This window comes from Ornithorhynchus anatinus, chromosome 16 (genome assembly GCF_004115215.2).
Source record: "Ornithorhynchus anatinus isolate Pmale09 chromosome 16, mOrnAna1.pri.v4, whole genome shotgun sequence".
Lineage (NCBI taxonomy): Eukaryota > Metazoa > Chordata > Mammalia > Monotremata > Ornithorhynchidae > Ornithorhynchus > Ornithorhynchus anatinus.
In genome coordinates, this window is record NC_041743.1 from 40,561,472 (window position 1) to 40,574,269 (window position 12,798).

The 12,798-nt window shown below is 50.9% G+C and overlaps 1 protein-coding gene across 1 annotated transcript in view; it reads left to right on the plus strand.

Moving 5' to 3' along the window:
- Positions 1–12,798, plus strand: part of CSMD2 (CUB and Sushi multiple domains 2) — a 299,960-nt gene that overhangs the window by 165,367 nt on the left and 121,795 nt on the right. Inside the window, 1 exon segment of the mRNA XM_029080287.1 lies at positions 762–944. Within this exon segment, the coding sequence (XP_028936120.1) occupies positions 762–944 (183 nt within the window).

A 12,798-nucleotide genomic window follows, 5' to 3' on the forward strand; every position in this document is an offset into this window, starting at 1 on the left:
TCTGAGCCCAACTCCGGTGCTTGCTTGCTGTGTGACCTAGGGCAAGTCACTGCATTTTCTAGGCCTCAGTTTCCTCATCTTAGAATGGGGAGTAAATCCCTGTTCTCTCTCTTTAGAGCATGAGCCCCATATGGGATAGAGGTTGTATCTGATCTGATTATCTTGCATCCACCTTAGTACAGTGCTTGACACGGAAGTAAGTGCTGAACAAATACCATAGTCATCATTATTATTAGGTTGTCTGATCATCAGATGGCCAAAGGAAATTGTGAAATCTCTTTGAGGAAAGACTGAATCCTGGCATATTCGGTTGCTGCCCCAGGTGGAGGCGCAGGGGGTCGGACGAGTTGCCCTATGAAGAGGCAGGGGAATTCTGAGTGCGGAAAGTTACGAGGTCTTTACTGGGCCATGTGAAGTGCTCTAGATGACATTTCCAAACCTTCCTGGGTACCACAGGAAGCACGCCATGTTAACTGTGGGCAGTGACCAGGAATAAGCAGAGAGTATAGTGCCCATGGTACCCACAATACACATGGAGCACATGAGCCACATGGGACAACTGCCAGAGGACAGTCGAGGCGCAATCAATCAGTGGAATTTATTAAGTGCTTAGTGCGTGCAGAGCACTGAACTCAATGTTGGGGAGAGTACAACATAACAGAGTTGGTTGCCATATTCCCTTGCCCACAAGGAGTTTACAGTCTAAAGGAGCAAAGGCGCCTCTCTCCCCTGTCTCTAATTTGTGTTTCCTTCTCTTTCAGAAATTGATCAGGGGAGCTGTGGAGACCCAGGAGTCCCCGCGTTCGGACGGAGGGAAGGGTCCCGGTTCCATCACGGGGACACTCTGAAGTTCGAATGCCAGCCCGCCTTCGAGCTGGTGGGCCAGAAAGCTATAACCTGCCAAAAGAATAATCAGTGGTCTGCTAAGAAGCCAGGCTGCGTGTGTAAGTCAGCGAGGAAACCGCTCGCCAATGTGTGGGTCATGACATGCCAGGAAAATGTCTCCTCCTGGGCCTTCTTGGCCCGGACTGGCAAAACAAAAAACAAAACAGCCCCCATTGCAGAGTGAGGGATTGAGCTACAGTTCAGTTCAGCAGAATCTCTTTTCAATTTCAACACTAGCTGGTCTGAGCCCGCTCTTTCCCTCAAGAGTCATGACTCTCCTTCTCCTCCTCCTCTTCCCTCTCTCTTTACTTCTCCTTTTCCTCTTTCTCCTCCTCCTCCTTCTCCTCCTCCCTTGGAGGTTTATATTGTCCTCAGGTTGGGGAGGTTAAAGGTTGAGAGTAATCTCAGGGGAGTTCTTTTGACTCTACATATTTACATTATGGCTACGGTATTTCATTTGTGGCTATGTTTATTGTAGTTGTGGCTAGGCATCTTTACACTGGGACTGGGCAAACGCACACTGTGACTAAGCTAATTTACTCTGTGTCTAGACATGTTTAAATTGTGGCTAGACATAGTTAAATTGGCCTATTCCCTCATGGATGAGGGATCCCTCTTACCCATCCCTCAGGACTAGAAGAGGACCATTCCTTTTCAAAAGCGATTGTCTTCATGGTTTTTGGCAGTTGTCTTCATTTTTTTGTTTTTGCTTACCGCCCTCTCACCTCTTGTGTCTTCTTGTGATGGGAAGGGGAAGCAGCTAAGATAAGCGGGAACAGGTCCTCACACACCTGAAAAAGGCCAGATTCTCCCTAGAGGTGGGTTTGGGAGAGATTCTCTGGTCAGTGGGCAGAGAGACAGATTTGAGTAAGCAGTCTGAACTTGTGTTGACTGTTTGGATCTCGGCCCCCGGCTTCCATCAGCGGCAAAGAGGTTTTGTGGCTTGGTGAGCAGCACTATAGGGCCCTGGAGAGAAGAATTTGTCTCCAAGGAAGTGTCACCAACTGATAGGATTATCCCCAATGCCCAGGATGATGGGTCCCCCATAGCTGATGGAGAGTTTCTGGCCTGTCTCCCACCCACTTCATTCCAACCCTCTCTCAAACCTTCCCTCCTAGGCCGGTGTCCAGGTTGGGGGGAGATGGGACTTTCTACCAGGGTGCATGATAGTTGGGGATCCTGGCCTCAGGCAGGGTGGCTCACTTTCTCTGGCTCCGGGGGGCCACCTGATGAGGCCAGCGAGGAATCGGCGGCCTCAAGCTGGGGAGTTGGTATCCCCCAACACTGAAATTTCCAGAGCTCTGCTGGGGAGGGGAGGATGGAGAGGGACAGTCGTGGGTGTCTGTGAGGGCCAGGGAGCAAGATGGATGGGTGCCTAGTCTCAACCCACCAATGGTGCTGCCCACTTTAGTTTCGGTGCCACGAAAAATGAGTCCACAGATTAAACACAGCAGATAATCAGCTGTCGTCTTCCCGCCTGTTGATGTATGGGGTCCTGAGGCCAGAGCCCACTGGGACCGCCGGGGAAGATGTGGACAAACAGCAAAGCTCCTTGGTAACCCCCTCATGGGGGCTTTGCTGCCCATTTCCCTGGGCCAGTCGGGGTTGTGGACTCTTCAGCTTTCTTGTGGCACTCTCTCCCCTTCAGCTCAGACTTTGAATGGAATACTGGGATGGGGGCTCACAGTCCTCGCCCCACCCCTCTTCCCTCTGCCACCCTCTTGCTGTGCTCTATAGGTGGGGGGGACATGACTTGCTCTGGGCTGTGGACCTGTGGGGTGGAGATTGGAGTGGTTAGCAGGGAGGAGCAAAGAGATCACTGAAGATTAATTCCAGGGCCCGGCATACCCCCAGGTCTGAGCCTAAGACCGAGGCCCTGGTCCGTACGCTGGCGGATCGAGTTCCCGGGACCTGGGTCCAGATGCGGTGTTATCTCCACCCTGATTCCCTGCCCACTTAGAGGCCAGAACCCGCCCCTGGCATAACCCGATTTTGGAGGACGGGGCCCGGACTGCGGGGGACTGAGGCAAAGTGGCGATCACGGTGTTGAGTAAGTTGTGGTTGTAGGAGTAGGCTTGCTGTCCCCCTGTGGCCCCATCCAGAGAAGGCCATGCTCCTCCTTGTAGGCCGTGAGCCAGAAAGGGCACCCAGTGAGCCAATCCAGTCCTGCAGATGTCACCGCCGGCCCCATTCTCCCGCTGCGGGGCCTACGTCCAACCAACACATCCTCCCTCTGAAGCAGGCGACAACTCAGACCAGTACTGCGGGGGCAATGTGGGGTGAGCTGTGTGGGCAGAAGCCTGAGCGTCTCAGAGGATGGAGCGGGCAGGATGTGGCGGCATCAGTCAGAGGAGCTGCCTTACTCTGGCTGAGGCCCTGAGGTGGAGCAGGAGCTGGGGAATGAGGCATTGGTTCCTCGAGTGCGAACAGTTGGGGGAACGCCGGGAAATGCCCCATTTCTTCCCCCAGGCAGGTATGAGCCGGACTGGCGGGGGCTGGCAGAGGGCAGTAAGGAATCGGGACCACCCTGCTGGGCTCCATCAGCGCTGTTGTTCCGTTTCCACCCTCCTACACTTCCCACCCAGCCTGACCTGGTCAAAACTGGGCCTCTGAGCTGTCCCCTCTCCACGTCCTGCAACAATGAGCCCAACACCAAGGCATCACCTTGGGGCCTGGGGACTTGCTCACGTTCACTCCTGTTTGTCTCTCTCTTCGTCCCAACACGCACACACTCACTCACTCTCTCTTTCCCACCCCCCTCCTCCACCCCCCATGCTTCAAAAGTCAACCTGGTCAGACCCTCCTGTCTGTCAGCTTTCCTTAGAAACTTCCTACAAATAGACACATGTCTCTGTCCTGCCTAAACTGCCCAACGCAGCTCACGCCAACCGTCTCCTCAAGTCCTTGCTCGTTATGGGCAGAGAATGTGTCTGCTTGTTTTTATATTGTACTCTCCCAAGCGCTTAGAACGGTGCTTTTGCACACTGTAAGTGCTCAAGAAATACGATTGAATGAATGAATGAACTGTAAATACTTGGACTTCTCTGTCCAAGCTGGGAATGCTCTGTAAGGCCATTGTCCTCCATGTAATTCTCCTGGAATTTTAGGTTTTGTAGTATAAATGTTACAAGTTGCTGGGCAGCAGTGGGGAGGTCTACCCTCAAACTCTCTTCCCTTGCCTACCTCTCCCACTTCACAGCCCCCCGACTAACGTACAGTTGCCAAGGTCAAAGTTTGCAAGCTTGGGGTGGGGTCTTTATTTGGACTCTCAGTGCCCTGCGTTCAACAAAAATAACAAGGTCAGCTTCTCCGCTTGCTATTTGATTTCAGGTAGATTTTCTTTAGCGTAAACCCTAACCCCACTCTGTTCCTTTAACTCTTGTAAGCTGCTTGTGGGCAGGGCTCGTCTCTGCCGGCTCTACCATCCTCTCCCAGGCGCTTAGTATAGAGCCCTGCCTATAGTAAGGCCCAATAAATATCATCGGTTGAACTCTCAGATCTTGTTTCAGGTCCTTTTGCTTCAGCACTAGTAAGAATAGTAGCTCCTTGTGGGGAGGGAATCCTCGTACGAACTCTGCTCTATTGTACTCTCCCAAGTGCTTAATATAGTGCTCTGCACACAGTAAGTGCTCCATAAATACTATTCTTAGGCACCTCTGGGAGTAATGCACTGTTCTAAGTGCATAAAGAAGCAAACAGAGAGCCTGAGAGGCAGATGTGAGAGGTCCATTCCTCAGACCTCGTTCCTCCCACTGCCCCAACTAGAACCAAGGGCCATCTGGCCCAGGCCTGAAGCCTGAACTCTCAGTGGTCCTTGAGGTTGAAACCAGGGCATGGAATGCCAGTGCCACCTGGTCTCTGGCCAGGAAGTGAGGGCAAACCCTGACCTGGAAATGCTTCCTGCCAACCCACGTGCACGCTAAACACTGACCTCTGTGACCTGGACCCGTCTAATCAGCAAATGATTAATGTGATAGCATTATCAAATAGGAGTGTTAGGGGAGGGGAGGGGAGAGAGTAAGCAGACTGAGTGTGGCTTTTGGTGATTTCCTCTCTCTGTCTTCCCCCCACCTTCCACCCATTCCTCAGTGCTGGGGAAGGGAAGGGAACATAAAATAAACTTGGGCTGCTGGGGATTGGGTGCCATATTCTGGGCTGCCAGGGGCTGAGAGGACATGAGGTGGGCTGCCGGGAGCCAGGATGCCAGGAGCTAGGGGGTTGTGGGATGGGCTGCCATGATCTGGGCTTCCAGGGGCTGGGGGAATGGGGGCTGGGCTTCTGGGACCTGGAGGAACATGGGCTGGCCTGCCATAGACTGGGGGGTTGGGAGTGTGAGCTGGACTGCCAAGAACTAGGGGGTCCAGGACTGGGCTACCATGGGCCGGGGTCCTGAGCCAACTTGACTTTTTCAGGTATAGCAGGGAGGCAAGAGGGTGGGGGTCCAGTGGGGCGAGATTGGGTAGGGTTGTCCAGGCTGCTAACAGGTAAACTTGAATGTCACGTGTTCAGCTTTCGGCAGGGTGACTTCTCTCGGGCACTGCAGGGGAACAAAGTTCCCGGGATTTCCCGGCCGGTGCAGCGTCCAGGGCTGGGCAGGCTGAGAGTAGTTTGGAGCTGGGAGAAGGTGATCCCTTGTTTATTCCACTTTCTGTCTACCCCTGCTAGACTGAAATCTCCCTGAGGGCAGCGATCGAATCTACTCGTTCTATTTTACTCTGCCAAGTACTCTGTATAGGTCTCTGCACACAGTGTATAGTCAATAAATGCTATTGATTGATTTTCCTTCTTCATCCATCCTTTTAAGCGCAGGGCCAAAGGCCAACTCCTGGTTGTCTGCTTGGCTAAGTCATTGTGCTACTAGTGGTGATGGTAGCAATAGTAGTAATCATTGTTGTTTTTGTAGTAGTAATAGTTATATTTACTGACCACCTACTGGGCACGGTGCACTGCACTAAGCACTTGGGAAAGTACAAAACAATAAAGTGAAACATTCCCTGCTCACAAGAAGTTCTCACTCTAATGGGGGAGACAGAGTCACAAAAGTATATACAGAGTAATCAAAATAAGTAAATGAATGTAAATCACGTCTCCATGAAGAGGCCTTTCCTGCCTAAATCCTCATCTCCCTCCCCCTCTGTGTCACCTATGCGCTCGGATCTGTACCCTCTTGATATTCATCCCACCCTCAACGCCCCCAGCACTTGTGTATATCTTCTTGTATTCTGCCATTCCCCTTATCTGTGATTTATTTTAACATTTGCCTCCACCTGTAGACTGTTAGGTCCTTGTGAGCAGGGATTATGTCTTCCAACTCTATTTACTCTATTTCCAACTCTATTTTCGAACTCTATCTACTTTCCCAAGTGCTAAGTACAGTACTCTGCTGACAGTAAGTGCTCACTAAATACCACTGAGTGATTGACTGATTAGAGTTTGTACTGAAGTGCTGAGGATGGTAGGAGAAGATCTCTGAGGGGGAGAGGTGGCTGATGGATTTGGATGGCCTGGGATGCAGGGGATGAATCCGAGAGGCATGTTGGAGGAGGTGGACTTCAAGGAGGGAACCGCTGAGGACTGCTGGTTTGGGGAGGGGTGAGGAGCCCCCCACCTTTGGGAGGAGGGGAGAGGACAGAGGTTGAAGAGTGGCGAGCGCGCTCCAGTGGGGAAGGTTGGCTTGTGAGGACCGAAGAGAGCGCGTTGGGGAGGCGCAGGTGAGAAGACCAAAGAGTTGAGGTGGAGTGAGCACAGAGCCTCAAAGTGCATCTTGAAGAGCGTGGTCCGGGTTCTGGGCTGGAGAACACTGGCCCATTCAGCCCGTAGTGGGAGGTCGCGCACTTGTGCTTGCCCAGTCCCTTCGGCCTGGTAATAAATCAGGGCAGAGAGGCCGCTAGTGAGGGGATCCAGGCATCCCAGCACAGGGGCACGCATGCGTTGTCCCCCACCCCGGACTGTACCTCTGCCCCATAGCTCCGCAGCACCTCTATACCCAGGTTCCCAGCAACCCCCACCCCTGACCCAAGCTAAGCGGTGGATTTCATTTATGTTTGGAAATGGAACAATTCCACAATCTTTCAGGACCTTCTGGGTTCCTTGCGCCTTATCTCCAGGGCTCTTTTTTCTTTCTGATGAGGGCTTTGTGCTCTTCCTTGTTCAACTTGAACTGGCCTATTATACCTGCAGAATAATCCCGATTCCCCACTGTAAATGCCATGCTCTCATCCGGGTCCCACAGTGGGCTCCTCCACTGCCACCCATGTCTGTCCCCCCTTTTAACATCCCCTTGGCATCCGGAGCCAAAGAATAGAGAAACAGCATGGCCTAGTGGATAGAGCATGGGCCTGATAGAAGGACCTGGGTTCTAATCCTGGCTCCTCAACTTGTCTGCTTTGTGACCTTGGGTGAGTCACTTCTCTGTGCCTCAAGACTGTGATTAAGACTGTGAGCCTTATGTGGAACATGGACTGTGTCCAACTTAATTAGCTTGGATCTATCCCGTTGCTTAGTACAGTGCTTGGCGCAGATTAAGCGTTTATTAAATACCATTAAAAATAAAACAAAGCAAAACAGAAAAAAAAACCGGCCCCGGCTGAACTGCTGCCAGCAGCATTCTCAGCCTTAACATATGATTTCTCATAAATAGACAAGCATTCATTCTAGCTCTGGATGTATAGGTCAGAGCACCACGCTAATGACTGGTATTTAGTAATAATCATGGTTTCTGTTAAATGCTTACTGTGTGTCAAGCACTGTACTAAGAGCAGGAGTAGATAAATGATAATCAAGTCTCATGTGAGGCTCACAGTCTAAATAGGATGGAGAATGGGCCTTGAATCTCCATATTCCAGATGAAGGAACTGAGGAACATAGAAGTGAAGTGATTTGCCTAAGATCATACAGCAGGCAAGTGGTGGAACCTGTATTAGAACCCAGGTCCTCCAACACCCAGGCCTGTGCTCTTTCCACTAATAATAATAATATTACGATACTTGTTAAGTGCTTACTATGTGCCAAGCACTGTTCTAAGTACTGGGGTGGGTGCAAGTTAATCAGTTTGGACATAGCGTTCACAGCCTTAATCCCCATTTTGCAGATGAGGTACCTAAAGCCCAGAGAAGTTAAGTGACTTGCCCAAGGTCACACAGCAGATATGTGGCAGAGCCGGGATTAGAACCCAGGCACTTGGGACTCCTAGGCCCAGACTCTATCCACTAAGCCATGGAAGGAGAGGCCTGGCCTCGGGCAGAGGCAGCCTGGAAGTAGAGGCCAGGCCTTGGGCTGAGGCAGCATGGGAAGAGAGGCCTAGCCTCAAGTAGAGGCAGCATGGAGAGGCCAGGCCTTGGGCACAAGCGGCATAGTGAAGAGACCAGGCCTCGGGCAGAGGCATTAGGCCATCCGAGCAAGAACTGTCCTTTGGGATTCATTAGTGCTTCTGAAGAGTTCCCAGTGCGCTCTCCCTGTACAGCTCTCGGGCGTCAGTGGGGTACCTAACACCTCGAGGAAGCACGGATTGTGGATACTGCTGTTGTCATCCCCGTTGTATAAATGCAGAGCGGCGGCCCAGAGTGGGGAAGTCACTTGTCTGAGGTCACCTAATCTATAAATTGGGGATTTAAAAATGTTGGTATTTGTTAAGCGCTTACTATGTGCCAAGCACTGTTCCAAGCACTGGGGTAGATACAGGGTCATCAGGTTGTCCCTCGTGAGGCTCACAGTCTTCATCCCCATTTTACAGATGAGGTAACTGAGGCACAGAGAAGTGACGTGACTTGCCCACAGTCACACAGCTGACAAGTGGCAGAGCGGGGATTCGAACCCATGACCTCTGACTCCCAAGCCTGGGCTCTTTCCACTGAGCCATGCTATTTAGACTGTGAGCCCCAAGTGGGACAGGGACTGTGTCCAACCTGATTATTTTGCGTCTACCCCAGTGCTTAGAACAGTGCCTGGCACATAGTAAGTGCTTAACCAATGCCATCATTATTATTATATTTACAGTGCTTTGCGTACAGCAGGTGCTCAATAAATACCATTCATGGTACTCTCCCAAATGCTTAGCACAGTGCTCTGCCTGCAGTCACTGTTGCCGACTTGTTCACCCCAAGCGCTTAGTACAGTGCTCTGCACATAGTAAGCGCTCAATAAATACTATTGAATGAATGAAAGTCACTTTCAATGAGTACGTGGATTGATTGATCGATTGATTGCTATGGATTGGTTCCCCTTCTCTTTGTTACTGCTGTTTCTAAGTGGCAACTTGCGTTGGTCTCTCCTGATCTGTTCATTTGCTTGACGATTACCATATATATGTAGAAATATGGCACTTTCTCTCAATCTACTTATGTGCCTGGGGATTATTGAATATGTTGTGGAGCTTTCTCTCTGTTTTCCCATTTGCCAGTGGTTACCGTTTATATTGTGGAGCTTTCTATCGGTGTGCTTCCTTACCTGATGGTTACTGTGTATGTATGTAGTGGAATTTTCTCTCGTGCCCATTTACCAGTTGATTACCGTATATATTGTGGAGCTTTCCCTCGCGTGCCTGTTTGCTTGGTGTTTACTGGAAATGTTGTGGAGCATTCTCTCAGTGTGCCCATTTTCCTGATGACTGCCATATCTATTGTGGAGCTTTCTCTCGGTGTGCCTGTTTGCCTGGCGATTACCCTGTGTATTGTGGAGCTTTTTCTCGGTGTGCCCATTTGCCCAGGGATTACCATATGCATTGTGGATTCCCTCCCAGTCTGCCCATTTGCTTGGTGACTCCTGTATGTATTTCACACCCACATTCTAAGCCAGCCCATCACCCACGGGCAATTGTTAAAAGGGTGGCCATTAATGTGGGTTTCAGCATGTCTGACCCAGCCCAGTATAAATGTGGCACTGGATTCCCTGTGCCCGGTATCTTGCTTGTCGGCTCCAGCCACCGCATTCCCAGGCTCAGACATGGTGCCTGTGTTTACAGGGTCCCAGAAGGGAGACCCAATGGCTCTGGAGTGAGGGAAGGGGCCAGGAGTCCCTCCCACTCAGAGGAACACACTTGGCTTGGGTGAACTCAGCGTGCTTCCACAGGGAGATAACGCAGGAGGTAATCACATGCGTGTCCGGCATTCTACCGGATGTCGCTTGCATCCCCCTGTCCCCATGAGGGCCAGCTGCAGCCAGCCCCTTACCCTTCCTGAGGGTAGGCCGGCTCGGGGAGGGAGCTGCTGCTGTGGACGGAGTCCATCTCTGGGGGAATTTCATTAATGGCCCACATGATTTCTCAGCTGTTTTCCTTCTCTCCTAGAGCCTTGCTGATTCCCACAGCCCCCTGGAAGGCTGGCAGGGGTGGATGTTGACTTCTCCCTTTGTTAGGAGAGAACTCGTGCATTTGCTAGAGAGACCTTTGATTTTTCCCCTGCCCCCTCCCCGCCCCCAGCCACCCAGCTTTGCTCCAGGACCATCGCATTCCCCCTTCCTGGGTCCCTGGCACCCCAGGCACCATCTCCAAATCATTTGACTGGGTGGCCGGAGCCTAGGCGGACAGAGGCTGGCCACCAAAAATAAAAGCAGTGGGCGGTTCCATATCCGGCTGGGGAAGGTCCAGCTGAAAACTAGATTTCCAGTATAAAATCAGGTGAATGGTCATGCTGCCCAATAATGATAATGAAAATCGTGGTATTTGTTAAGTGCTACTCTGTGCCAAGCACTGTACTAATTGCGGGGATAGATACAAGATAATCAGGTGCCACATGGAGCTCACAGTCTAAATAGGAGAGAGAAAAGGAGAGAGAACAGGTATTGAATCCCCATTTCCAAATGAGAGAACTGAGGTACAGGGAAGTGAAGTGACTTGTTCAAGGTCACCCAGCAGGCAATTGTTAGAGCTGGGATTAGAACCCAGGTCCTCTGACTTTCGGGCCCATACTCTTTTCCCTACGCCACACTGCTTCTCACCAGTCAGACCACAAGTCTCCCAATACTGAATAGCCTCTGCCTCCTGGGGGTTTACCAGGCCTCACTCTTGCTCTGTCATTCCTCTCACCACCCACCTCATGCTCACTCCCCTCCTTCCTGCCTGGAACTCCCCTTTCACATCCAGAAGACTCTTGCTTTCCCTGTCTTCAAAATCCCATCCCATCTCCTCCAGAAAGGCTTCCCCAACAAACCTCTCATCTTCCCTCTCTACTTCCGCCCCACTCCCATGCCACTTCAGCACTTCCATGTCCCCTAAGCACTTGGGCACTCACACATCCCCCCACCCTCCCTTGTAGCACATACCTTTAAATTCAGTGGCTTCTTCCTATTGGTGATTTATTTTATTTTAGCATCTGTCTCCCTTGTTAGCTCCTTGAGGGCCGGGATCATGTCTACTCACTCTATTGTACTCTTCCAAGGACTAAGTGCAGAGTTCAGCACAAAATAAGTGCTCACTAAGTCCTACTGATTGATTGTTCCTGTTGGGTGTAGTTTTCGGCAGACCTGGGAAGGAAGCTCACCCCTGCTTCAGGCTGAGGCCTGTGCATCTTCTTGGCCAAACCATAGGGGCGACTAGAGGAGGAGGGATGGATGGCATAGAGTTAGGGGAAGGCCTGGAAGGGAGAGCTGGGTGTCCTCTCTCAGCCCACATGGTGCTTTGGCCATCTTTGGGCTTGGGGAGATTGGGACAAGCTGAACCCCGATTCATTCATTTATTCAATCCTATTTATTAAGCTTACTTACTGTGCCGGGCGGACATCTCTAGAGTCATTCACCCCCACACCTGAATGAAGGTCGGCCCTGGTCTCAGATGGAGCCCGTCCCATAGACCCCAGAATCTCTGTGAGACACGGATGAAGAGCCCATTCACACTTATGTCCATATCTTTATACTAAGTTGCTTCCTTCTACTTGTAACGTGTGTTTAGTGTCTGGCTCCTCTGCTCTATTCTAAGCACCTTGGGGGCAGGGATTGGGTTTACCTACTTTACTGTTCTCTCCCAAGTGCTTAGTACAGTGTTCTGCACACAGCAGACACTTGGTCAATACGATCGATTAATTGATTGGGTTTTTTTAATGGTATTTTTTAAGCATATACTGTGTACCAGGCACTATATTCAGTGCTGGGGTAGATGCAAGTTATCGAATTGGACACGATCCACGTCCCACATAAGGTTCACAGTCTTAATCCCCACTTTACAGATAAGATTGTTAAGGCCCAAAGAAGTGCAGTGACTTGCGCAAGGTCGCACAGCAGAAAAGTGGTGGAGCCTGGATTAGAACCCAGGTCCTTCTGACTCCCAGCCCCATGCTCTATCCACTGGGCAAGACTGCCTCTCCTTGATTGGTGGACTGATGGAAGAGCCCTGGCTTGGCAAGAGGAGAGACAATTGCCAGAGAGTCCCATCGCCCACTTGTTCTGTTATACGAAATGCACCAGGCTCTACGATGATAGAAATAATAGATTAGTTACCTTGGCCAGTTAACCGAGACAGGAACTCCCCTGTTAATGCCATCCTTTCGGGTGGGGGTCTCAGTTAGTCTGGGAAGAGGAGATCAATCAATCAGTGATATTTATTGAGCGCTTTCTGTACCCAGAGAACTGTTCTAAGCATTTGGGAGAGTACGATATAACAGAGTTTGTAGACAAGCTTCCTACCCACAAGGAGCTTACCGACGTAGACGGCCTCACAATAAAACTACAGAAACCAAACCTCGCAGCGAGGTGAAACTGGATTAGATGGGTGAACATTGGTGCCGGACCTGACAGTGAACAGACCTGCTTTCGGTCTCTGGGTCCGTGGGTCAGTCTTCCCTCCAATGGAATCAATCAATCAGTCATATTTATTGAGCCCTCACTGTGTGCAGAGCACTGTACTAATCCTCTAGTCAGGCTTGCTAGAGACAGCAAATGGATCGTGTGTCACTCTGGCTTGGTGAGGTCTATGGAATTTTGGCC